The sequence below is a fragment of the Anomaloglossus baeobatrachus genome, chromosome 7 (assembly GCF_048569485.1).
Source record: "Anomaloglossus baeobatrachus isolate aAnoBae1 chromosome 7, aAnoBae1.hap1, whole genome shotgun sequence".
Lineage (NCBI taxonomy): Eukaryota > Metazoa > Chordata > Amphibia > Anura > Aromobatidae > Anomaloglossus > Anomaloglossus baeobatrachus.
In genome coordinates, this window is record NC_134359.1 from 255,214,734 (window position 1) to 255,240,826 (window position 26,093).

Here is a 26,093-nt window from a genome sequence, read left to right on the forward strand (position 1 = left end):
ACTTCCTCAGTCGCCAGGGCATGGACGCAGGGGAATGGTCGCTTCACCCGGACGTGTTTCAGGAAATCTGTAGCCGCTGGGGAAGGCCGGACGTCGACCTAATGGCGTCCAGGCATAACAACAAGGTCCCAACCTTCATAGCACGGTCTCGCGATCACAGAGCTCTGGCGGCAGACGCCTTAGTGCAAGATTGGTCGCAGTTCCGGCTCCCTTATGTGTTTCCACCTCTGGCACTCTTGCCCAGAGTGCTACGCAAGATCAGATCCGACTGCAGCCGCGTCATACTCGTCGCCCCAGACTGGCCAAGGAGGGCGTGGTATCCGGATCTGTGGCATCTTACGGTCGGCCAACCGTGGGCACTACCAGACCGACCAGACTTACTGTCCCAAGGGCCGTTTTTCCATCGGAATTCTGCGGCCCTGAACCTGACTGTGTGGCCATTGAGTCCTGGATCCTAGGGTCTTCAGGATTATCCCAAGGGGTCGTTGCCACCATGAGACAGGCTAGGAAGCCCACGTCCGCTAAGATCTACCACAGAACGTGGAGGATATTCTTATCCTGGTGCTCTGCTCAGGGAGTGTCTCCCTGGCCATTTGCATTGCCTACCTTTCTTTCTTTCCTGCAATCTGGGTTAGAAAAAGGTTTGTCGCTCGGCTCCCTTAAAGGGCAAGTCTCGGCGCTATCCGTCTTTTTTCAGAAGCGTCTAGCACGACTTCCTAAGGTGCGCACGTTCCTGCAGGGGGTTTGTCATATTGTACCCCCGTACAAGCGGCCGTTAGATCCATGGGATCTGAACAGGGTACTAGTTGCCCTCCAGAAGCCGCCCTTCGAGCCTCTGAGGGAGGTTTCACTTTCTAGACTATCACAGAAAGTGGCTTTTCTGGTAGCAATCACATCTCTTCGGAGAGTGTCTGAGCTAGCAGCGCTGTCATCCAAGGCTCCTTTCCTGGTCTTCCACCAGGACAAGGTAGTGCTGCGCCCCATTCAGGAGTTTCTCCCGAAGGTGGTATCCTCTTTTCATCTTAATCAGGATATCTCTTTGCCTTCTTTTTGTCCTCATGCAGTTCATCGGTATGAGAAGAATTTACATTTGTTAGATCTGGTGAGAGCACCCAGAATCTACATTCCCGCACGGCGCCCCTGCGCCGCTCCGATGCACTCTTTGTCCTTGTCGCTGGTAAGCGCAAAGGGTCGCAGGCTTCCAAAGCCACCCTGGCTCGATGGATCAAAGAACCAATTCTTGAAGCCTACCGTTCTGCTGGGCTTCCGGTTCCATCAGGGCTGAAGGCCCATTCTACCAGAGCCGTGGGTGCGTCCTGGGCATTGCGACACCAGGCTACGGCTCAACAGGTGTGCCAGGCAGCTACCTGGTCGAGTCTGCACACTTTCACCAAACATTATCAGGTGCATACCTATGCTTCGGCGGACGCCAGCCTAGGTAGAAGAGTCCTGCAGGCGGCAGTTGCCTCCCCGTAGGGGAGGGCTGTCTTCGCAGCTCTAACATAAGGTATTTCTTTACCCACCCAGGGACAGCTTTTGGACGTCCCAATCGTCTGGGTCTCCCAATGGAGCGCCGAAGAAGAAGGGAATTTTGTTACTTACCGTAAATTCCTTTTCTTCTAGCTCCTATTGGGAGACCCAGCACCCGCCCTGTTGTCCTTCGGGATTTTTGGGTTTTTTCGGGTACACATGTTGTTCATGTTGAACGGTTTTTCAGTTCTCCGATGTTACTCGGAGTGAATTTGTTTAACCAAGTTATTGGCTTTCCTCCTTCTTGCTTTTGCACTAAAACTGGTGAGCCAGTGATCCCACTGGGGGTGTATAGCCAGAAGGGGAGGGGCCTTACACTTTTTAGTGTAATGCTTTGTGTGGCCTCCGGAGGCAGTAGCTATACACCCAATCGTCTGGGTCTCCCAATAGGAGCTAGAAGAAAAGGAATTTACGGTAAGTAACAAAATTCCCTTCTTTTTGGCTTTTGTATTGTGTTTTTCTACATCACCTTAGTCTTTACATGTGGGGGGGCTGTATCTATCTTTGGGGACTGCTCCGATGCAGATTAACTTTCTTTTATATTTCTATCTGTGAGAATATTTAGTTCTCCGGCTTTGTCGAGACGACTAGGTCATCGTAGGCTCGTCCCACGGCTACTTCTAGTTGTGTGTCAGGATTAGGTCTGCAATCCGTTAAGGTTCCAACCACTCGGTTACTATTTGGGATTTTGCATTTTTTGATCCTCCTCGGTCCCTGAATCCTAACAGCTCAGTAAGTGTCACACCGCTGGAATCAGGATCTCTGCCCCTGCGTTATGCTTCTCTCAGATGAGGGAGCAAAAACCTGATAACTGAGTCCCTTTTAAAGGGAGCCTGACTGCTGATACATGCTGCTCAATCCACAGGTACTGGCTCATACCTCTGATACTTTAAAAGCCGGGGACTGACCCTTATTGGAGACTAGTCTGGCGGGTTCCAAGTGGCTTCACCACGCCTGCCCTTTTGGAGGGACAGGTTCTCTCCCTGTGTGTCTGTATAGGAACAGGCACCATGGGAGGGGAAGCCACCATCGACCTCCCTGTCTGACTAATCCAAAATCGGATATGCCCACTATTATCTCCCAAACAATTTGTCCGGGTCTCCATACACATTCGTGCTGGCTGACATTTGTGTCGTGTGTATAGGAATTTTAAAGGGGTATTTCCATCTCCCAATATGTAGTAGGTGTAATAATATTAGCATATACCTCCAATTAGAAATGTAGTATAGTTCTCCTGATTAGCCGTGTCTCTTGCCTCCTGTGCAGGGCATTGCAGCTTGGGTATCCATGGTTCCAATCACTCATATAGTGACAGTTAGTTACTCATAACCATACATATCAAAGCTGCAATGACCATACCTAATCAGGAGAACTATACTACATTTTCTAATTGGAGGTATTTGCTAATATTATTACACCTACCACATATTGGGAGATGGGAATACCCCTTTAAGCTTGTGTAATCGGCCATACCACACAGCAGGGTTTCTAGTTTTGTAGTGTGTCCCTCCATACAGCAGACCGCAGAGAGCGCGTGCCCATGTGCCAGTCCTCTACAAAGGTCAGCCATCTCTCTCTGCCTCCCTAGTATGTGAGCAAGGTGATAGCACAAGTATGAAGAAAGTCATCAGCGGTGTCAGTGTGATAGATCGCTCGGGCGCGGAGAAAGAAAAGGAAGGGCTTGTGACAAATCTGGTTAGAGAGAGAAAGTGTTGATAAAGCGAGTCATTTATCAGCGAGCTCCTCAGTGATGGCATCCTGGCCACGCAGTCCTCCCGTCTAGAAGATACGCAGGTGTGTGGGGGGGGGGGGGGGGTGTTCTTCCTTTCCGATTTCCCTTCCTTACCAAAGAAGGGAACAAAATTGGTTCTGCAATATTAAGGCTAATTAACGTCTTAAATAGACTGGCTGTCAGTCGTAGATATTACCTGATGCATCATGATTTCTTAAGTATTGGGGGGAATGTTTCTATGTACCCCAATGTACCATCATACCCCCGCCATCATCAACACACAAGACATTGTTTCAGCAGACAGAATATTAATGCATTTTTACAGACTGCTGTGTTTTGGTTGTTTCATTCATTCATTCATTCATCCATCCGTCCATCTATCATCCATCCATCACCCATCCATCAGTCTATCATCAATCCATCTATCATCCATCAATCCAGCTATCATACATCTAGCCATCTATCATTCTATCATCCATCCATCTATCATCCATCCTTCCATCATCCATCCATCCTTCTATCATCATCCATCCTTCCATCATCCATCCTTCTATCATCCATCATCCATCCATCTATCCATCCATCATTCATCCATACATACATCAGCTTCTGATTACTTATTGATGTGATGGACAGATCAGATTGAATGTAAAGAACCTTGGTTATTGCATTGTTGGGTTATTGTCAGAGCATAAAGGGACATCTGTTGTCCAAAAATAAACCTCTCCAGTCAATCAGATAGTCAATTGTACATCATTGGCGATCCCCAACCCCCTTAGACAAAATCTGATCGGGGGTCCTGTGGATGGGAAGTGAAAACTACCCACTAAAAACGGTCATGCGTTGTAGTATGGTAGTGTTACACAAATCTTAAATGGTAAGGCCATATGGTAGTGTTACACAAATCTTAAATGGTAAGGCCATATGGTAGTGATACACAAGTCTTCTAAGGAATGGGAAACTGCTCTTTATCATGCATTCGCCTTTTTAGTATACTGCAAATGTGTGATCGGGAAAGATTATTATTTTAAAGGTAGGGTGTCGCGTTTCTTTATTTTTGCATTAAAAATAGTGACTATGAAATCAAGTATTTTTAATACAAAATGAAAATCGCAGCTTATTTAGTTTTTATGTAATTCTAATTTTACTGGAGGCACTGGGGGCCATGCTGGATTTGCTGTGTGTGTAACAACAGTTACTCACTGCTTTATGGCAGCCCCTGTGCATAGAGAACAGTGGTCGTGATCCGACCAAATCAGTAACATTACAGTGGGCGTCTGCTGTGACCTGGACGCGTCCCCTGGGCTGTCCAGATCACAGCAGAGGGAGGAGATCAGCGCCATCATAGTGGAGCTCACAGCGTATGCTGTTTGCTCCACTTTACACCTGTCACCCGCCGGGATGTGTGAGTACGGGCCGCCTCCCCTCCCCCCTGTTACCGTCTCCGATGACACCCCCTCCCTCCGTTCTCCCCAGCCCCCGCCACTGCTACCGAAAGTTACCGTCTCTAATGACACCCCCTCCCTCCGCTGTAGCCGCCGCTGCTGGTGTGTGTGTGTGTGTGTGTGTGTGTGTCACTGCATGTGAGTACCGCCGCTGCTACTGTCTCCAAACCCCCCCCCCCCCCCTCCGCCTGCCGGACTGTGTGTGTACCGGTAATACTGTCTCCAGGGTTCTGTATCTAATCCTCCTGTATGAAACTGCTGAGCCGTGTATCTAATCCTATCCTGTGTGAAACTGCTGAGCCGTGTATCTAATCCTCCTGTGTGAAACTGCTGAGCTGTGTATTTAATCCTATCCTGTGTGATACTGTCTGCTGAGCCGTGTATCTAATCCTATCGTGTGATACTGTCTGCATGGCTGTGTACCTAATCCTCTCCTGTGTGATACTGTCTGCTAGGCTGTGTATCTAATCCTATCCTGGGTGATACTGTCTGCTAGGCTGTGTATCTAATCCTATTCTGGGTGATACTGTGCTGAGCTGTGTATCTAATCCTATCCTGTGTGATACTCCTGCTGACCTTGGTGACACTTTAGACATTTCTGGTCACCAACAAAATGGCTCTGCACTGTGTTGGGAGGGGGAGGGGTGCCATCACACACAGGAGAGCAGACTCCGCCCACTTTTACTGCAGCTGTAATGTGAGCTTTTTCTACAGTGTGATTTCTGTAGGATTTCAGAAGCTGCTCCACCTAGTGTTTAACAGTGGAAAATATCAAACTTATTATTTTTTTTATATATATTTTGCTCAATTAAAAAAAATAATTAAAACATTATTACTTTACATTTTTTCAGTTATTGAATTTTTTCTCTGACGATACCTTCCCTTTAATATAATTAATATTATTATTATATTTTTCTTTGAGCGTTGCTTTGACTTCTAGCTTAACAATTAAAGCATTAGCTTGCACGTACTCTGAGATCTGTGTCCTGCCCGTGAAGAAGGGTCCTGAGAGCGGCCGTTTTTCACCCTACAGCCCAGCTCGGGGGCTGCTTCACCCATCCTACTGAATTGCCAGTTCATCAGGAGATGAAGCGCTTGTCTACCAGCGGGAACCATTGCGATCCCAAGCCTGCAGGGCAGGAAAGAATCAGGCCGACTCCACACATGGCTACAACCTCATTTACAAAAATATGGGCTCCTTCAAATGACACCTGTATTTTGCGCCTACAGGTCGCATGTTATTTTCCCCCAGCGCCGCAGCCTTATCTGTGTCACTTCCATTCACGATTCCGATGATTTTGTTCTATTAGGAAAATTGCTTGTCAGGCAATTCCCTAACATAGTGGTGTCAAGAGAGCCGCCTGTAATGCAGCCCTCACACTAATAACTCCGAATCCTTTTATTACGATATATTTGTACTTTTCCCCGATGTATTTGTTTACCGCCATTCCGCTCTTAATCCTTCTTCATTTAGAGAACGAATATGCAAATACATATTTGGGGAAATAATTAGTCAGGATCCATAAACGAGCTCATAATGGTCCAATTAATCAGATGTAAATGCAGACGGACCAGAACGAACATTAAAAGGTTTCTGAGCGTTTCCGATCCTATGTGTAGCCGGGAGTCAATTAGTACAGCAGCATTGTAATGATCTTTAAATGAGCCGGTAGGCCTCCAACAAACTTGTGTGGGTTTTTATATATAATAAGATCCTTCAAGTTTGTCAGATTTTCTATAATTATGGTTTAGTTGTCTTTGTCCATAACAGATTATTGTTATATTTTTCTCCCCAAGGTCGGAGGATGCAAACAAAGCCTTCTCTGCCGCGGTGCAAATGCACGACGTTCTCGTCAAGGCCTGGGCCATGTGGGGGGACTACTTGGAAACCATCTTTGTCAAAGAGCGTCAGCTGCACCTCGGGGTGTCAGCCATTACCTGTTACCTTCACGCCTGCCGTCATCAGAATGAGAGCAAGTCAAGGAAATATTTGGCAAAGGTAAGTTTTTGGTCCAACATAAGTAATAGCTATCATGTGTTGGTCCTTGCTATAAATCGAAATGAGACATTAGTGGCACCAAGTATTCTAGTAGTCTCAAGGAATACTCACATCCTCACTAGTATTTTCCATAACTTAAAGGAGTTTTTCACCTTCAAAAAAAATATGGCCCCAAATCCTTGTATACATCTCAAATTAGTTGACGCCACTGCCCTAAACTCCCCTTGCTGATGCCTCACTTCCCCCGTCACCACCTCTTCCCCGGTCTCCCCCCGCCCCCATCGCCGCCTCTTCCCCGGTCTCCTTAGACCCCCCGTCGCCGCCTCTTCCCCGTTCTTCCCCCCGTCGCCGCTTCTTCCCCGTTCTTTCCCCCCCCCGTCGCCGCTTCTTCCCCGTTCTTCTACACAAAACCCCCACCCCCCCCCACCCCCCCCGTCGCCGCTTCTTCCCCGTTCTTCCCCCCCCGTCGCCGCTTCTTCCCCGGTCTTCCCCACCGTCGCCGCTTCTTCCCCGGTCTTCCCCACCGTCGCCACTTCTTCCCCGGTCTTCCCCCCACCCCCCCGTCGCCGCTTCTTCCCCGCTCTTTCCCCCCCCCCCCGTCGCCATTTCTTCCCGGTCTTCCCCCCGTCGCCACTTCTTCCCCGGTCTTCCCCCCATCGCCATCTCTTCCCCGGTCTTCCCCCTGTCGCCGCCTCTTCCCTGGTCTTCCCCCTGTCGCCGCCTCTTCCCTGGTCTTCCCCCATCGATGGCTCTTCCTCGGTCTTCCCCCATCGATGGCTCTTCCTCTGTCTTCCCCCGGCGCTGGCTCTTCCTCGGTCTTCCCCCGGCGCTGGCTCTTCCTCGGTCTTCCCCCGGCGCTGGCTCTTCCTCGGTCTTCCCCCGGCGCTGGCTCTTCCTCGGTCTTCCCCCGGCGCTGGCTCTTCCTCGGTCTTCCCCCGGCGCTGGCTCTTCCTCGGTCTTCCCCCGGCGCTGGCTCTTCCTCGGTCTTCCCCCGGCGCTGGCTCTTCCTCGGTCTTCCCCCGGCGCTTGCTCTTCCTCGGTCTTCCCCCGGCGCTGGCTCTTCCTCGGTCTTGCTCCGGCGCCTCTTCCCTGGTCTTCCCCCTGTCGCCGCCTCTTCCCTGGTCTTCCCCCATCGATGGCTCTTCCTCTGTCTTCCCCCGTCGCTGCCTCTTCCCCCGTCGATGGCTCTTCCTCGGTCTTCCTCCATCGATGGCTCTTCCTCGGTCTTCCCCCGGCGCTGGCTCTGTCTCGGTCTTCCCCCGGCGCTGGCTCTGTCTCGGTCTTCCCCCGGCGCTGGCTCTGTCTCGGTCTTCCCCCGGCGCTGGCTCTGTCTCGGTCTTCCCCCGGCGCTGGCTCTGTCTCGGTCTTCCCCCGGCGCTGGCTCTGTCTCGGTCTTCCCCCGGCGCTGGCTCTGTCTCGGTCTTCCCCCGGCGCTGGCTCTGTCTCGGTCTTCCCCCGGCGCTGGCTCTGTCTCGGTCTTCCCCGGCGCTGGCTCTGTCTCGGTCTTCCCCCGGCGCTGGCTCTGTCTCGGTCTTCCCCCGGCGCTGGCTCTTCCTCGGTCTTCCCCCGGCGCTGGCTCTTCCTCGGTCTTCCCCCGGCGCTGGCTCTTCCTCGGTCTTCCCCCGGCGCTGGCTCTTCCTCGGTCTTCCCCCGGCGCTGGCTCTTCCTCGGTCTTCCCCCGGCGCTGGCTCTTCCTCGGTCTTCCCCCGGCGCTGGCTCTTCCTCGGTCTTCCCCCGGCGCTGGCTCTTCCTCGGTCTTCCCCCGGCGCTGGCTCTTCCTCGGTCTTCCCCCGGCGCTGGCTCTTCCTCGGTCTTCCCCCGGCGCTGGCTCTTCCTCGGTCTTCCCCCGGCGCTGGCTCTTCCTCGGTCTTCCCCCGGCGCTGGCTCTTCCTCGGTCTTCCCCCGGCGCTGGCTCTTCCTCGGTCTTCCCCCGGCGCTGGCTCTTCCTCGGTCTTCCCCCGGCGCTGGCTCTTCCTCGGTCTTCCCCCGGCGCTGGCTCTTCCTCGGTCTTCCCCCGGCGCTGGCTCTTCCTCGGTCTTCCCCCGGCGCTGGCTCTTCCTCGGTCTTCCCCCGGCGCTGGCTCTTCCTCGGTCTTCCCCCGGCGCTGGCTCTTCCTCGGTCTTCCCCCGGCGCTGGCTCTTCCTCGGTCTTCCCCCGGCGCTGGCTCTTCCTCGGTCTTCCCCGGCGCTGGCTCTTCCTCGGTCTTCCCCCGGCGCTGGCTCTTCCTCGGTCTTCCCCGGCGCTGGCTCTTCCTCGGTCTTCCCCCGGCGCTGGCTCTTCCTCGGTCTTCCCCCGGCGCTGGCTCTTCCTCGGTCTTCCCCCGGCGCTGGCTCTTCCTCGGTCTTCCCCCGGCGCTGGCTCTTCCTCGGTCTTCCCCCGGCGCTGGCTCTTCCTCGGTCTTCCCCCGGCGCTGGCTCTTCTCGGTCTTCCCCCGGCGCTGGCTCTTCCTCGGTCTTCCCCCGGCGCTGGCTCTTCCTCGGTCTTCCCCCGGCGCTGGCTCTTCCTCGGTCTTCCCCGGCGCTGGCTCTTCCTCGGTCTTCCCCCGGCGCTGGCTCTTCCTCGGTCTTCCCCCGGCGCTGGCTCTTCCTCGGTCTTCCCCCGGCGCTGGCTCTTCCTCGGTCTTCCCCCGGCGCTGGCTCTTCCTCGGTCTTCCCCCGGCGCTGGCTCTTCCTCGGTCTTCCCCCGGCGCTGGCTCTTCCTCGGTCTTCCCCCGGCGCTGGCTCTTCCTCGGTCTTCCCCGGCGCTGGCTCTTCCTCGGTCTTCCCCGGCGCTGCCTCTTCCTCGGTCTTCCCCCGGCGCTGGCTCTTCCCCGGTCTTCCCCCGGCGCTGCCTCTTCCCCGGTCTTCCCCCGGCGCTGCCTCTTCCCTGGTCTTCCCCCGGCGCCGCAGCTTCTACCCTGGTCTTCCCCCGGCGCCGCAGCTTCTACCCCGGTCTTCCCTTGTCGTCGCCGCCTCTTACCCTGTCGTCGCCCACTCTGCCTTGGTCTTTCCCCGTTGCTGGCTCTGCCTCGGTCTTCCCCCGTCGCCGCAGCTTCTACCCCGGTCTTCCCTTGTCGTCGCCGCCTCTTACCCTGTCGTCGCCCACTCTGCCTTGGTCTTTCCCCATTGCTGGCTCTGCCTCGGTCTTCCCCCGTCGCCGCAGCTTCTACCCCGGTCTTCCCTTGTCGTCGCCACCACCGCCCCTGCCCCGGTCTTTCCCCGCTGCCCCGGACTTCCCTTGTCACCGCCGCCGCTGCCCCCCGATCTTTCCCTGTCGGCAGCGCCTCTGCCCCAGTCCAACCCCCCGCTGCCTTCGCACCGGTCTGCCACCTCTGCCCTGGTCTCCCCCATGCCATTGCCCATGTCTGTGTATTGGCTTTTGTAAGCCCATCAAGGCCGTGTTTCTTGAAACCCATTTCCTGATTGCTGGGGTCCAAGCAAAAATGTAGGTGATACTTTAGCACTGCGTCCCATTCAGTATTTCCTCTGCACACTCCACAGTCTTGTCTTTTGGTCTTGGCCATGCTCAGTGGTGATAACATGGCTACTGACGTTTAATCCTATATCTGAAGATGGCAATAGAGACCCCCAGTATGTTTCCTTACACATGACTGATTCTACTTCTCCTCTGTAGGTCTTGTGGCTCTTGAGCTTTGATGATGAAAAGAACACCCTGGCGGATGCTGTGGATAAATATTGTATTGGGGTCCCCCCCATCCAGTGGTTGGCTTGGATCCCGCAGCTTCTCACCTGTTTAGTTGGCTCAGAAGGCAAACTTCTTCTGAATCTCATTAGCCAGGTAAATTCTCCTATTCTTGTATTTACAGAACATTATAACAGTGTCCCATAAGATCCTATTGTAAGGGTTGGTCAAGATTCCACAGTATTCAATTGCCAAATGATCCAGCGTGTCTGTCATGGCTCTGTTATAAACGGCTGATAGTAGCCGAGCTGCAGTACCCAAAAATGGCCACTACACGGTGTATGTCGCTGTGGTGTTTTGGCACAGTGTAACGGCTGATTGTTGTGGGGGCTGGGTGTTCGACCCCCTACCAGCCTGATATTTATGACCTATGTTCCCATACAAAAGGGGAGAATATCAGCCGAACTGACCGTATAATCTGAGCAGACTGATCTCTCTCTCTATGGTCAGTGCTGTCATTCACAAGTCAGGGAGGCGGGACATGCAAAAACGGGGTGGGGCATGCAGAACCAGGGGGTGGGATTATTCATTGAACTTGGCCACACCCAGAGTGTATTGAGCACCCTAATAAGCATATTTCTTTATTCTGCCGCTACTGCAAAAGTAGGCAGTGATTAGATTAAAAAAAAGGTGCAATTTTTGTAGGGTTTTTATCCCCCTACAAGGCTACGTGCTTAGTTTTTAATGTCAGATTGAAATGACATGCTCCCTTTAAGGCCAATAAGAGAGGTGACTATGTGGCAATAGCCATGTGCCATCTACAGGGGACAGGAGGCAACTTTGGGATTACAAATGAGCTGATATATACAGGAGCTGTTACATCAGACACCTTCCAGTAGATATCCCATACCCCTCCCCCCCACAGATCTTCCTAATTGTGCATTTAGACCCATTTACTTTAAAAGATCCACTTTTCCTAAAAAAGAGATTTGGAAGCAATCCTTTTTTGATTTCTATGCTTTCCCAAAACCTAAGAAAATAAAACTAAGCCCCAATATTTTCTCCATACACGTGATCATGTATGCGCTGTGCTCGGTGCCGTATATTTTCCCTGCAGCTCCTGCGATCAGTCACCGTGCATCGCCCCTGCCGCGTTCTGCCTCCTGTGTAATGCAGGGCTCGGGTGGGCAGCAGATTGTATTTTTATGTAGCTTAACTAAAGTGCGGCTTTCCTGTGCAGCCCGCTGTAAATCTAGTTAAGTTGTAGGTTATACCTTATTATTGGATGTAAGTGCTCACTAATTATTTTATAAAGGCGAATGGAAATGAGCAGAAATTGCCTCATGTTTCACCGTAATTGTTCTGCGCATTGTGCGGAGGAGAGACGGAGCCGGGAAATCATCGCTCTGCTTCCATTAACGCAATTGAGTTAATAAATATATAAATATATGCGTATGTGGTATAGTCTGATTTATAGCTATAAATGTGTGTATATTTATGTATATACGATATACTGTATGTGTGTGTGTATATATTGTCGCCATTGTATGTAAAGCGCTGTGGAATTAATAGCGCTATATAAATGAATTATATCTTTGTACCGTGTTAGCCAGTAGAGATAAAAAAAATTGTTTAAAAGACTGAGGACTCTCTGTTCTTTTAAACAATTTTTTTATATAAATGAAGAAATATTATTATTATTATTATTATATATTTATATAACTGTTTTTTTTTTTTTTTATTAAGACGCACTTTTCCTTTTGGGAGGAAAATGAGGGGTTTGTCTCAAAATCCGAATGTAGCTTACCGGGGTTGGTGGAGAGGGGTCACAGGAGGCAGGGGCAATGCTGTGCTGCTCCATATGGTGGCTGCTCTGTACGGCGGCTGGTGACTGCTCTGTGCGGCTCTGTACGGTGGCTGCTCTACGTGGCGGCCGGCGATGCTGCTCTGTGCGGCTCTATACAGCATCTGGTGGCTATTCTGTGAGACGGCTGCTCTGTGCTGCTCTGTGCGGCTGCTCTGTGCTGCTCTGTACGGTGGCTGGTGGCTACTCTGTGCGGCGGCTGGTGGCTGCTCTGTGCGGCGGCTGGTGGCTGCTCTGTGCGGCGGCTGGTGGCTGCTCTGTGCGGCGGCTGGTGGCTGCTCTGTGCGGCGGCTGGTGGCTGCTCTGTGCGGCGGCTGGTGGCTGCTCTGTGCGGCGGCTGGTGGCTGCTCTGTGCGGCGGCTGGTGGCTGCTCTGTGCGGCGGCTGGTGGCTGCTCTGTGCGGCGGCTGGTGGCTGCTCTGTGCGGCGGCTGGTGGCTGCTCTGTGCGGCGGCTGGTGGCTGCTCTGTGCGGCGGCTGGTGGCTGCTCTGTGCGACGGCTGGTGGCTGCTCTGTGCGGCGGCTGGTGGCTGCTCTGTGCGGCGGCTGGTGGCTGCTCTGTGCGACGGCTGGTGGCTGCTCTGTGCGGCGGCTGGTGGCTGCTCTGTGCGACTCTCTCTCTGGCCACGCACACAGCAGTCCGACAAACACCCTCCTGTGATTGACACATCATTGTCATATGGTTGTTTAAACAGCAGGACCCAATGCCACGCATACAGCAGTCCCTCCTGTGATTGCCACCTCACTGTCTATGTACAATCTCTATAGAGAGCCTGGTGTGGGCGGGAGCAGCTCTCTCAGCTCTGCTACATATCTAAATCTTAAAACTGATTGTGACAGAACGGCTGCTCCCAGTAATTTAAGTGATACACCTTTGGATTCAGGATCTCTTTGCCTACATCATGCTGCTCTCAGATGAGGTAGCAAAAACCTGCTGACAGATTCCCTTTAAGGAGATGGGGACACCTATCCTGTATTATGTTGTGTGGAAAGCCCCTTTAATATAACATTGCCCACTCCTTAACGAGTCGCCTATAACGATGCGAAAACCAACAGGAAGCAGATTTTTTTTCGTCCTTCATCCACAATCTGGCGACTGTTTAGTTTTTCCCTCCCCACGGTGAATCCGGGAAAAAGTTGCGATGAGTGAGAATCCTGCCCTTTTCATTATATGCCCGGTTGCCACGGCAACCCTGTCCTCGTTATAAATTACATTCCCGCGTCCTGCCTCACAAGTGACACAATTTGTGCATATTTTATGAAGCCTTGTTAGGAGAATGGCGCTCATGACAAAACGCTCCGCGGTGAGGATAGCTCACCTCCGTCAGCGTGCCGGCGACGCGCCTTAACCCTCCGGCTGCCGCAGTCGTGCCCAAATGTAATGGAGCATGGAATGAAGCCCTCCATCCACTAATCCTTCGCTAAGCGGGCACGAGGGGTCTCCGCTTTCACTGAGGATTCTTTTTTTTTGCCTCTTAGAGCCTTAATTATGTAGGGTAAGATTACGCTGTAATGGGCACTGCCACTGGGTATACTGGGAATTGTGGCCTCATTTTATAGACTCGCCGGCTGGTGTCATCACGCTGCTGCGCAGTGCCATACCCTACAGCCCCGATCACATTCTGCTGCCTCTTCACTTTATACAGAAAGGATGATGGAAAGGACGCCGGATCATAAACCCCCCCACCATGAGAGTATGGCGGAAGTGCTGAGGTGGCACCTTGCGAAAGTGACGCCTGTTGCTTTTTTTTTTTTTTTTTTTTTTTATCATGGCCTTGTACATCTGATGTTGACTCATGATATGTATTGGTATCACTACTAAAGCGGATTTATTACTGATTTTGCTATACCACCTGCATACCTAATTTAAAAAAAAAAAATTAGACCTGATGAGGCAGGCAGACTTAAATTGAAAGTTTTTTAAAACTTTTGTGGCCTAATATTAAAATCATTGTTTTGCAAAAAAAAAACCAAAGCATTGATATGCACAGATTTATAATGAAATTTCGCTATACCACCTGCATACCTAATTAAGAAAATGTTTTAGACCTGATGAGGCAGGCTGACTTACTTTGAAAAAGTTTTTTTAAAACTTTTCTGGCCTAATATTAAAATCATTATTTTGTTAAAAAAAAAAAAACATATTGATGTGCACAGATTTAAATGAAATTTCGCTATACCACCTGCATACCTAATTAAGAAAATCTTTTAGACCTGATGAGGCAGGCTGACTTACTTTGAAAATGTTTTTGGGGTTTTTTTTCAAACTTTTCTGGTCTAATATTAAAATGATCATTATGCAAAAAAAATGCATTGATATGCCCTGGTAACACTACTAAAGCGGATTTATCAACAGATTCCATTATACCACCTGCGTACCTAATTAAATAAATCTTTTAGACCTGACGAGGCAAGCTGATTTACTATGAAAAAGGTTTTTCAAACTTTTCTGGCCGAATATTGATAATTTCGCAGAAAAAAAAATACATTGTTATGGCCTGGTACCACTACTAAAGCGGATTTATTACCAGATTTCGCTATATCTAATTGCATAAATATTTAAACCTGATGAGGCAGGCTGGCTTACTTTGAAAGTTTTTTTTGTGTTATATTTTTTTTTCTTTTTTCTTTCAACCTTTTCTGACCTAATATTAAAAAGATCGTTTTGCATAAAATAAAAAATTAGACAGATTGATATCACTACTAAAGCAGACTTATCATGAGATTTCACTACACCACCTGCATACCTAGTTAAATATCATTTTAGACCAGATGAGGCAGGCTGATTTACCTTGAAAAGTAAAATAATAATAATAATAATAATAATAAAAGATTGGGCAGATAGATATTTGCATTGGTAGAAAAATAGGGTGAACTCTTAAGTGTATTCTTTATTTCATAAACAACGTTTTGACCCCCAATCAGGTCTTTAGCAAGCATATACATTGGTATCACTACTAAAGCGAATTTATCACCAGATATCGCTATACAACCTGCATACCTAATTAAATAAATCTTCTAGACCTGATGAGGCAGGCTGACTTACTTTGAAAAAGTTTTTTAAACTTTTCTGGCCTAATATATAAAGTTGAGTAAATGTGTGTATGTATGTATGTCCGCTAAAGGAATCCGCACCGTCACATTTACAATCACGAAATTATGCACAGACGCCTCATATGACCCAGGGAACGTCGTAGACTATGTTTTGAGAGGAAAATTTAACCCCCGCGCTTTACAGTTACTCTCCAAAAAACATGCCTCCATTAAAGTGAATGGAGCTGGGAACTACAGGTCATTAATAGAAGCTGTAATTGGTTGCTATAGGAGCAAAGGACAGTCAAAGTATAAGAAGCTTATGTGTGAGGTAATAAGATGTCAGTGGGGAGACAGATAGAAAGAGACAGACAGAGAGATAGAGACAAAGACAGACCTGGAAAGAGACAGACCTGGAAAGAGACAGACCTGGAAAGAGACAGACCTGGAAAGAGACAGACCTGGAAAGAGACAGACCTGGAAAGAGACAGACCTGGACAGAGACAGACCTGGACAGAGACAGACCTGGACAGAGACAGACCTGGACAGAGACAGACCTGGACAGAGACAGACCTGGACAGAGACAGACCTGGACAGAGACAGACCTGGACAGAGACAGACCTGGACAGAGACAGACCTGGACAGAGACAGACCTGGACAGAGACAGACCTGGACAGAGACAGACCTGGACAGAGACAGACCTGGACAGAGACAGACCTGGACAGAGACAGACCTGGACAGAGACAGACCTGGACAGAGACAGACCTGGACAGAGACAGACCTGGACAGAGACAGACCTGGACAGAGACAGACCTGGACAGAGACAGACCTGGACAGAGACAGACCTGGACAGAGACAGACCTGGACAGAGACAGACCTGGACAGAGACAGACCTGGACAGAGACAGACCTGGACAGAGACAGACCTGGACAGAGACAGACCTGGACAGAGACAGACCTGGACAGAGACAGACCTGGACAGAGACAGACCTGGACAGAGACAGACCTGGACAGAGACAGACCTGGACAGAGACAGACCTGGACAGAGACAGACCTGGACAGAGACAGACCTGGACAGAGACAGACCTGGACAGAGACAGACCTGGACAGAGACAGACCTGGACAGAGACAGACCTGGACAGAGACAGACCTGGACAGAGACAGACCTGGACAGAGACAGACCTGGACAGAGACAGACCTGGACAGAGACAGACCTGGACAGAGACAGACCTGGACAGAGACAGACCTGGACAGAGACAGACCTGGACAGAGACAAAGACAGACCTGGACAGAGACAAAGACAGACCTGGACAGAGACAAAGACAGACCTGGACAGAGACAAAGACAGACCTGGACAGAGACAAAGACAGACCTGGACAGAGACAAAGACAGACCTGGACAGAGACAAAGACAGACCTGGACAGAGACAAAGACAGACCTGGACAGAGACAAAGACAGACCTGGACAGAGACAAAGACAGACCTGGACAGAGACAAAGACAGACCTGGACAGAGACAAAGACAGACCTGGACAGAGACAAAGACAGACCTGGACAGAGACAAAGACAGACCTGGACAGAGACAAAGACAGACCTGGACAGAGACAAAGACAGACCTGGACAGAGACAAAGACAGACCTGGACAGAGACAAAGACAGACCTGGACAGAGACAAAGACAGACCTGGACAGAGACAAAGACAGACCTGGACAGAGACAAAGACAGACCTGGACAGAGACAAAGACAGACCTGGACAGAGACAAAGACAGACCTGGACAGAGACAAAGACAGACCTGGACAGAGACAAAGACAGACCTGGACAGAGACAAAGACAGACCTGGACAGAGACAAAGACAGACCTGGACAGAGACAAAGACAGACCTGGACAGAGACAAAGACAGACCTGGACAGAGACAAAGACAGACCTGGACAGAGACAAAGACAGACCTGGACAGAGACAAAGACAGACCTGGACAGAGACAAAGACAGACCTGGACAGAGACAAAGACAGACCTGGACAGAGACAAAGACAGACCTGGACAGAGACAAAGACAGACCTGGACAGAGACAAAGACAGACCTGGACAGAGACAAAGACAGACCTGGACAGAGACAAAGACAGACCTGGACAGAGACAAAGACAGACCTGGACAGAGACAAAGACAGACCTGGACAGAGACAAAGACAGACCTGGACAGAGACAAAGACAGACCTGGACAGAGACAAAGACAGACCTGGACAGAGACAAAGACAGACCTGGACAGAGACAAAGACAGACCTGGACAGAGACAAAGACAGACCTGGACAGAGACAAAGACAGACCTGGACAGAGACAAAGACAGACCTGGACAGAGACAAAGACAGACCTGGACAGAGACAAAGACAGACCTGGACAGAGACAAAGACAGACCTGGACAGAGACAAAGACAGACCTGGACAGAGACAAAGACAGACCTGGACAGAGACAAAGACAGACCTGGACAGAGACAAAGACAGACCTGGACAGAGACAAAGACAGACCTGGACAGAGACAAAGACAGACCTGGACAGAGACAAAGACAGACCTGGACAGAGACAAAGACAGACCTGGACAGAGACAAAGACAGACCTGGACAGAGACAAAGACAGACCTGGACAGAGACAAAGACAGACCTGGACAGAGACAAAGACAGACCTGGACAGAGACAAAGACAGACCTGGACAGAGACAAAGACAGACCTGGACAGAGACAAAGACAGACCTGGACAGAGACAAAGACAGACCTGGACAGAGACAAAGACAGACCTGGACAGAGACAAAGACAGACCTGGACAGAGACAAAGACAGACCTGGACAGAGACAAAGACAGACCTGGACAGAGACAAAGACAGACCTGGACAGAGACAAAGACAGACCTGGACAGAGACAAAGACAGACCTGGACAGAGACAAAGACAGACCTGGACAGAGACAAAGACAGACCTGGACAGAGACAAAGACAGACCTGGACAGAGACAAAGACAGACCTGGACAGAGACAAAGACAGACCTGGACAGAGACAAAGACAGACCTGGACAGAGACAAAGACAGACCTGGACAGAGACAAAGACAGACCTGGACAGAGACAAAGACAGACCTGGACAGAGACAAAGACAGACCTGGACAGAGACAAAGACAGACCTGGACAGAGACAAAGACAGACCTGGACAGAGACAAAGACAGACCTGGACAGAGACAAAGACAGACCTGGACAGAGACAAAGACAGACCTGGACAGAGACAAAGACAGACCTGGACAGAGACAAAGACAGACCTGGACAGAGACAAAGACAGACCTGGACAGAGACAAAGACAGACCTGGACAGAGACAAAGACAGACCTGGACAGAGACAAAGACAGACCTGGACAGAGACAAAGACAGACCTGGACAGAGACAAAGACAGACCTGGACAGAGACAAAGACAGACCTGGACAGAGACAAAGACAGACCTGGACAGAGACAAAGACAGACCTGGACAGAGACAAAGACAGACCTGGACAGAGACAAAGACAGACCTGGACAGAGACAAAGACAGACCTGGACAGAGACAAAGACAGACCTGGACAGAGACAAAGACAGACCTGGACAGAGACAAAGACAGACCTGGACAGAGACAAAGACAGACCTGGACAGAGACAAAGACAGACCTGGACAGAGACAAAGACAGACCTGGACAGAGACAAAGACAGACCTGGACAGAGACAAAGACAGACCTGGACAGAGACAAAGACAGACCTGGACAGAGACAAAGACAGACCTGGACAGAGACAAAGACAGACCTGGACAGAGACAAAGACAGACCTGGACAGAGACAAAGACAGACCTGGACAGAGACAAAGACAGACCTGGACAGAGACAAAGACAGACCTGGACAGAGACAAAGACAGACCTGGACAGAGACAAAGACAGACCTGGACAGAGACAAAGACAGACCTGGACAGAGACAAAGACAGACCTGGACAGAGACAAAGACAGACCTGGACAGAGACAAAGACAGACCTGGACAGAGACAAAGACAGACCTGGACAGAGACAAAGACAGACCTGGACAGAGACAAAGACAGACCTGGACAGAGACAAAGACAGACCTGGACAGAGACAAAGACAGACCTGGACAGAGACAAAGACAGACCTGGACAGAGACAAAGACAGACCTGGACAGAGACAAAGACAGATGGGGAAAGAGACAAAGACAGATGGGGAAAGAGACAGACCTGGACAGAGACAAAGACAGATGGGGAAAGAGACAGACCTGGACAGAGACAAAGACAGACCTGGACAGAGACAAAGACAGACCTGGACAGAGACAAAGACAGACCTGGACAGAGACAAAGACAGACCTGGACAGAGACAAAGACAGACCTGGACAGAGACAAAGACAGACCTGGACAGAGACAAAGACAGACCTGGACAGAGACAAAGACAGACCTGGACAGAGACAAAGACAGACCTGGACAGAGACAAAGACAGACCTGGACAGAGACAAAGACAGACCTGGACAGAGACAAAGACAGACCTGGACAGAGACAAAGACAGACCTGGACAGAGACAAAGACAGACCTGGACAGAGACAAAGACAGACCTGGACAGAGACAAAGACAGACCTGGACAGAGACAAAGACAGACCTGGACAGAGACAAAGACAGATGGGGAAAGAGACAGACCTGGACAGAGACAAAGACAGATGGGGAAAGAGACAGACCTGGACAGAGACAAAGACAGATGGGGAAAGAGACAGACCTGGACAGAGACAAAGACAGATGGGGAAAGAGACAGACCTGGACAGAGACAAAGACAGATGGGGAAAGAGACAGACCTGGACAGAGACAAAGACAGATGGGGAAAGAGACAGACCTGGACAGAGACAAAGACAGATGGGGAAAGAGACAGACCTGGACAGAGACAAAGACAGACGGGGAAAGAGACAGACAGACAGCGACTGGGAGAGGGACAGAGAGATAGTTACTATTTTGCAAAAAAATAAAATAGATTGATATGCCCTGGTATCACTACTAAAGAAGATTTATCACCAGATTTCACTATACCACCTGCATACCCAATTACATTTTTTTTTTTTTAGACCTGATGAGGCAGGCTGACTTGCTTTAAAAAAATATTTTCAAATGTCTTGCCTTTTGACAAAAATGTTTTGACATTTTTAATGAATCCGAATTGCAAAAATTATTTTTAACCAGTTAGTGAATAAAGTTGTCCCCAAAAGTGAAGAACCCCTTTAATAGACCATTAACCCTACCCCCCCCCACCATTGGTAGACTTTTTCTTGTCAGTTATATGATGACCATAACGTGTGGCATTTGCTTTCCTCAGGTTGGCAGAGTCTATCCTCAGGCCGTGTATTTTCCCATCCGGACTCTGTATCTAACGCTGAAGATCGAGCAGCGGGAGCGTTACAAAAGCGGTAAGTCTCCGGCGTCCCCCGGCAAATCTCCGGATTTTACACATACATTACACCAGGAGAAGAAGTCATTTCATGCTTCCTTTTCGGGGCTGACGCAGTGGAAAAATGGCAAAAAGGCTGGAAAATGTATTTTGTTTCTCGCTTTTCTCCTGAATCTCATGAACAGGTTTATATTTAGGATGGCCGAGCGTTCCCCTTCTCCTTCTCATCACAATTTGTTTCCCCTTATTCGTTTTAGAACTGGTCCTTCCTGAATCTTATTTAGGAGTGTCCAGAATTTGGGGACTCATCCACCAACTCCTGTCCTTTTACCCAAATTTCACATTATAATCTGCATTCTGTATTAATTAGATCTTAGACCTGATGAGGCGGATGTACTTCCTCAGCTGTAAGAATTGCTGAATAATCCTGATCTAAAAATAAGCTCAGCTTTAGAGCAAGAGCGAGCGTAGGCGTCTGTGTATTCAGTTTCTGCTCACCCAGACTAATTGATGGCCGCGGCTTGTACTGGGCAGCGTGAGAGCTCAGCAGGGAAGAGGGACACTGAGGAGCTGTCAATCAGGCTGAGTGGGCAAAGATTAAATTAAACATGAGCTGCAACGATCCTGTGCCAGGCATGCAGGGTGACCATGAAAAGCAGCCATTGGGTGGGGTTGAATAGTTAAGTAGTGACCGATCTACAGAATAGGTGATAATTAGGAATTGGTGGGCGTTCGACTGTGGAGACCACCACCAGTCTGCAGAACGTGGACATTTGAAAGGAACAGTGGTCACACTGCAGCTCCATGCAACTGATCTGTATCCTATGCACACCACTAGAGGGAGCTCATGAACTAACTGCACAATATTATTCAGTTCACGGTGTGCTGTAACCTACTGCGCCCTCTAGTGGTGGCTGCATTACTGCTCCCTCTAGTGGTGGCTGCATTACTGCTCCCTCTAGTGGTGACTGCATTACTGTGCCCTCTAGTGGTGGCTGCATTACTGCGCCCTCTAGTGGTGGCTGCATTACTGCTCCCTCTAGTGGTGGCTGCATTACTGCGCCCTCTAGTGGTGGCTGCATTACTGCGCCCTCTAGTGGTGGCTGCATTACTGCGCCCTCTAGTGGTGGCTGCATTACTGCGCCCTCTAGTGGTGGCTGCATTTACTGCGCCCTCTAGTGGTGGCTGCATTTACTGTGCTCTCTAGTGGTGGCTGCATTACTGCGCCCTATAGTGGCTGCATTACTGTGCTCTCTAGTGGTGTCTGCATTACTGTGCTCTCTAGTGGTGGCTCCATTACTGTGCCCTCTAGTGGTGGCTGCATTACTGCGCCCTCTAGTGGTGGCTGCATTACTGCGCCCTCTAGTGGTGGCTGCATTACTGCGCCCTCTAGTGGTGGCTGCATTACTGCACCCTCTAGTGGTGGCTGCATTACTGCGCCCTCTGGTGGCTGCATTACTGTGCTCTCTAGTGGTGGCTGCATTACTGCGCCCTATATTGGCTGCATTACTGTGCTCTCTAGTGGTGGCTGCATTACTGTGCTCTCTAGTGGTGGCTGCATTACTGCGCCATCTAACTGCATTACTGCGCCCTCTAGTGGCTGCATTACTGTGCTCTCTAGTGGTGGCTGCATTACTGCGCCCTCTAGTGGCTGCATTACTGTGCTCTCTAGTGGTGGCTGCATTACTGTGCTCTCTAGTGGTGGCTGCATTACTGCGCCCTCTAACTGCATTACTACGCCCTCTAGTGGTGGCTGCATTACTGCTCCCTCTAGTGGTGGCTGCATTACTGCGCCCTCTAGTGGTGGCTACATTTACTGCTCCCTCTAGTGGTGGCTGCATTACTGCGCCCTCTAGTGGTGGCTGCATTACTGCGTCCTCTAGCGGTGGCTGCATTACTGCGCCCTCTAGCGGTGGCTGCATTACTGCGCCCTCTAGCGGTGGCTGCATTACTGTGCCCTCTAGTGGTGGCTGCATTACTGTGCCCTCTAGTGGTGGCTGCATTACTGCGCCCTCTAGTGGTGGCTGCATTACTGCACCCTCTAGCGGTGGCTGCATTACTGTGCCCTCTAGTGGTGACTGCATTACTGTGCCCTCTAGTGGTGACTGCATTACTGTGCCCTCTAGTGGTGGCTGCATTACTGCGCCCTCTAGTGGTGGCTGCATTACTGCGCCCTCTAGTGGTGGCTGCATTACTGCGCCCTCTAGTGGTGGCTGCATTACTGCGCCCTCTAGTGGTGGCTGCATTACTGCGCCCTCTAGTGGTGGCTGCATTTACTGCGCCCTCTAGTGGTGGCTGCATTTACTGTGCTCTCTAGTGGTGGCTGCATTACTGCGCCCTATAGTGGCTGCATTACTGTGCTCTCTAGTGGTGTCTGCATTACTGTGCTCTCTAGTGGTGGCTGCATTACTGTGCCCTCTAGTGGTGGCTGCATTACTGCGCCCTCTAGTGGTGGCTGCATTACTGCGCCCTCTAGTGGTGGCTGCATTACTGCGCCCTCTAGTGGTGGCTGCATTACTGCACCCTCTAGTGGTGGCTGCATTACTGCGCCCTCTAGTGGTGGCTGCATTACTGTGCTCTCTAGTGGTGGCTGCATTACTGCGCCCTATATTGGCTGCATTACTGTGCTCTCTAGTGGTGGCTGCATTACTGTGCTCTCTAGTGGTGGCTGCATTACTGCGCCCTCTAACTGCATTACTGCGCCCTCTAGTGGCTGCATTACTGTGCTCTCTAGTGGTGGCTGCATTACTGCGCCCTCTAGTGGCTGCATTACTGTGCTCTCTAGTGGTGGCTGCATTACTGTGCTCTCTAGTGGTGGCTGCATTACTGCGCCCTCTAACTGCATTACTACGCCCTCTAGTGGTGGCTGCATTACTGCTCCCTCTAGTGGTGGCTGCATTACTGCGCCCTCTAGTGGTGGCTACATTTACTGCTCCCTCTAGTGGTGGCTGCATTACTGCGCCCTCTAGTGGTGGCTGCATTACTGCGTCCTCTAGCGGTGGCTGCATTACTGCGCCCTCTAGCGGTGGCTGCATTACTGCGCCCTCTAGCGGTGGCTGCATTACTGTGCCCTCTAGTGGTGGCTGCATTACTGTGCCCTCTAGTGGTGGCTGCATTACTGCGCCCTCTAGTGGTGGCTGCATTACTGCACCCTCTAGCGGTGGCTGCATTACTGTGCCCTCTAGTGGTGACTGCATTACTGCGCCCTCTAGTGGTGGCTGCATTACTGCGCCCTCTAGTGGTGGCTGCATTACTGTGCTCTCTAGTGGTGGCTGCATTACTGCGCCCTCTAGTGGTGGCTGCATTACTGTGCTCTCTAGTGGTGACTGCATTACTGCGCCCTCTAGTGGTGGCTGCATTACTGCTCCCTCTAGTGGTGGCTGCATTACTGCGCCCTCTAGTGGTGGCTACATTAACTGCTCCCTCTAGTGGTGGCTGCATTACTGCGCCCTCTAGCGGTGGCTGCATTACTGCGCCCTCTAGCGGTGGCTGCATTACTGCGCCCTCTAGCGGTGGCTGCATTACTGTGCCCTCTAGTGGTGGCTGCATTACTGTGCCCTCTAGTGGTGGCTGCATTACTGTGCCCTCTAGTGGTGGCTGCATTACTGTGCCCTCTAGTGGTGGCTGCATTACTGTGCCCTCTAGTGGTGGCTGCATTACTGTGCCCTCTAGTGGTGGCTGCATTACTGTGCCCTCTAGTGGTGGCTGCATTACTGTGCCCTCTAGTGGTGGCTGCATTACTGTGCCCTCTAGTGGTGGCTGCATTACTGTGCCCTCTAGTGGTGGCTGCATTACTGTGCCCTCTAGTGGTGGCTGCATTACTGTGCCCTCTAGTGGTGGCTGCATTACTGTGCCCTCTAGTGGTGGCTGCATTTACTGCGCCCTCTAGTGGTGGCTGCATTTACTGCGCCCTCAAGCGGTGGCTGCATTACTGCGCCCTCTAGTGGTGGCTGCATTACTGCTCCCTCAAGCGGTGGCTGCATTACTGCTCCCTCTAGTGGTGGCTGCATTACTGCGCCCTCTAGTGGTGGCTGCATTACTGCGCCCTCTAGTGGTGGCTGCATTACTGTGCCCTCTAGTGGTGACTGCATTACTGTGCCCTCTAGTGGTGGCTGCATTACTGCGCCCTCTAGCGGTGGCTGCATTACTGTGCCCTCTAGCGGTGACTGCATTACTGAGCCCTCTAGTGGTGACTGCATTACTGTGCCCTCTAGCGGTGGCTGCATTACTGTGCCCTCTAGTGGTGACTGCATTACTGTGCCCTCTAGTGGTGGCTGCATTACTGCTCCCTCTAGTGGTCGCTGCATTATTGTGCCCTCTAGTGGTGGCTGCATTACTGTGCCCTCTAGTGGTGGCTGCATTACTGCTCCCTCTAGTGGTCGCTGCATTATTGTGCCCTCTAATGGTGGCTGCATTACTGCGCCCTTTAGTGGTGGCTTTATTTACTGCGCCCTCTATATATAATATATAATTTGTTGATATTGCATTCTCACAGACTCTGGACAGCACCAGCCAAGCTCCGTAGGCACCCAGTCCCATTCTGCCTCCGACCCAGGACCGATCAGAGCCACCGCGCCCATGTGGAGGTGCAGCCGAATCATGCACATGCAGAGGGAGCTCCATCCCACCCTGCTGTCCTCGTTGGAAGGGATCGTAGACCAGATGGTTTGGTTCAGAGAGAACTGGCATGAAGAGGTAAGTGAGGGGTCCTGTGTGGATTTGGTGGTCATACTGTAATCCTAAACCTGCCCATACAATCAATGGGTGACTAGTGGCCACTTTCTGAAATCTGCTTAGTCTTTTTTTATTATTGTTAAAGGGGTTGACCACTGCTTTTTTTATAGTTGGCCAATACTTAGGATATCAATATCTGATCAGTGGGGTGCGACACCTGGCACCTATCGGATGTTATCAGCAGCGGCCGAACGTTCTCAGATGTCGCCAGCATACAGCAGCTTTGTTATCTCTATAGTTGCTATGGCCTGGGTTCCTGCGGCTCCCCCACCTTTTTATTTGAATAGAGAATGGATATGTATAGTTACTGCTGCCCAGGTTTTGCAACTCCATTTGGCCAGGCTCCCTGCAGCTCCCCGCATCCCTGTCTTCCTGCGGCTCCCCGCGTCCCTGTCTTCCTGCGGCTCCCCGCGTCCCTGTCTTCCTGCGGCTCCCCGCGTCCCTGTCTTCCTGCGGCTCCCCGCGTCCCTGTCTTCCTGCGGCTCCCCGCGTCCCTGTCTTCCTGCGGCTCCCCGCGTCCCTGTCTTCCTGCGGCTCCCCGCGTCCCTGTCTTCCTGCGGCTCCCCGCGTCCCTGTCTTCCCGCGGCTCCCCGCGTCCCTGTCTTCCCGCGGCTCCCCGCGTCCCTGTCTTCCCGCGGCTCCCCGCGTCCCTGGCTTCCCGCGGCTCCCCGTGGCCCTGGCTTCCCGCGGCTCCACTCCCTATTTATTGGAATAGGGGGTGGATCT

General features: G+C 51.2%; 1 protein-coding gene across 1 annotated transcript in view; it reads left to right on the forward strand.

The window, feature by feature from the left end:
• Positions 1-26,093, forward strand: part of TRRAP (transformation/transcription domain associated protein) — a 467,034-nt gene that overhangs the window by 404,888 nt on the left and 36,053 nt on the right. The window contains exons 60-63 of the mRNA XM_075319755.1: positions 6,505-6,706; positions 10,319-10,483; positions 20,562-20,652; positions 25,129-25,328. Coding sequence (XP_075175870.1) covers positions 6,505-6,706; positions 10,319-10,483; positions 20,562-20,652; positions 25,129-25,328 — 658 coding nt within the window. The remainder of the gene's footprint in view (positions 1-6,504; positions 6,707-10,318; positions 10,484-20,561; positions 20,653-25,128; positions 25,329-26,093) is intronic.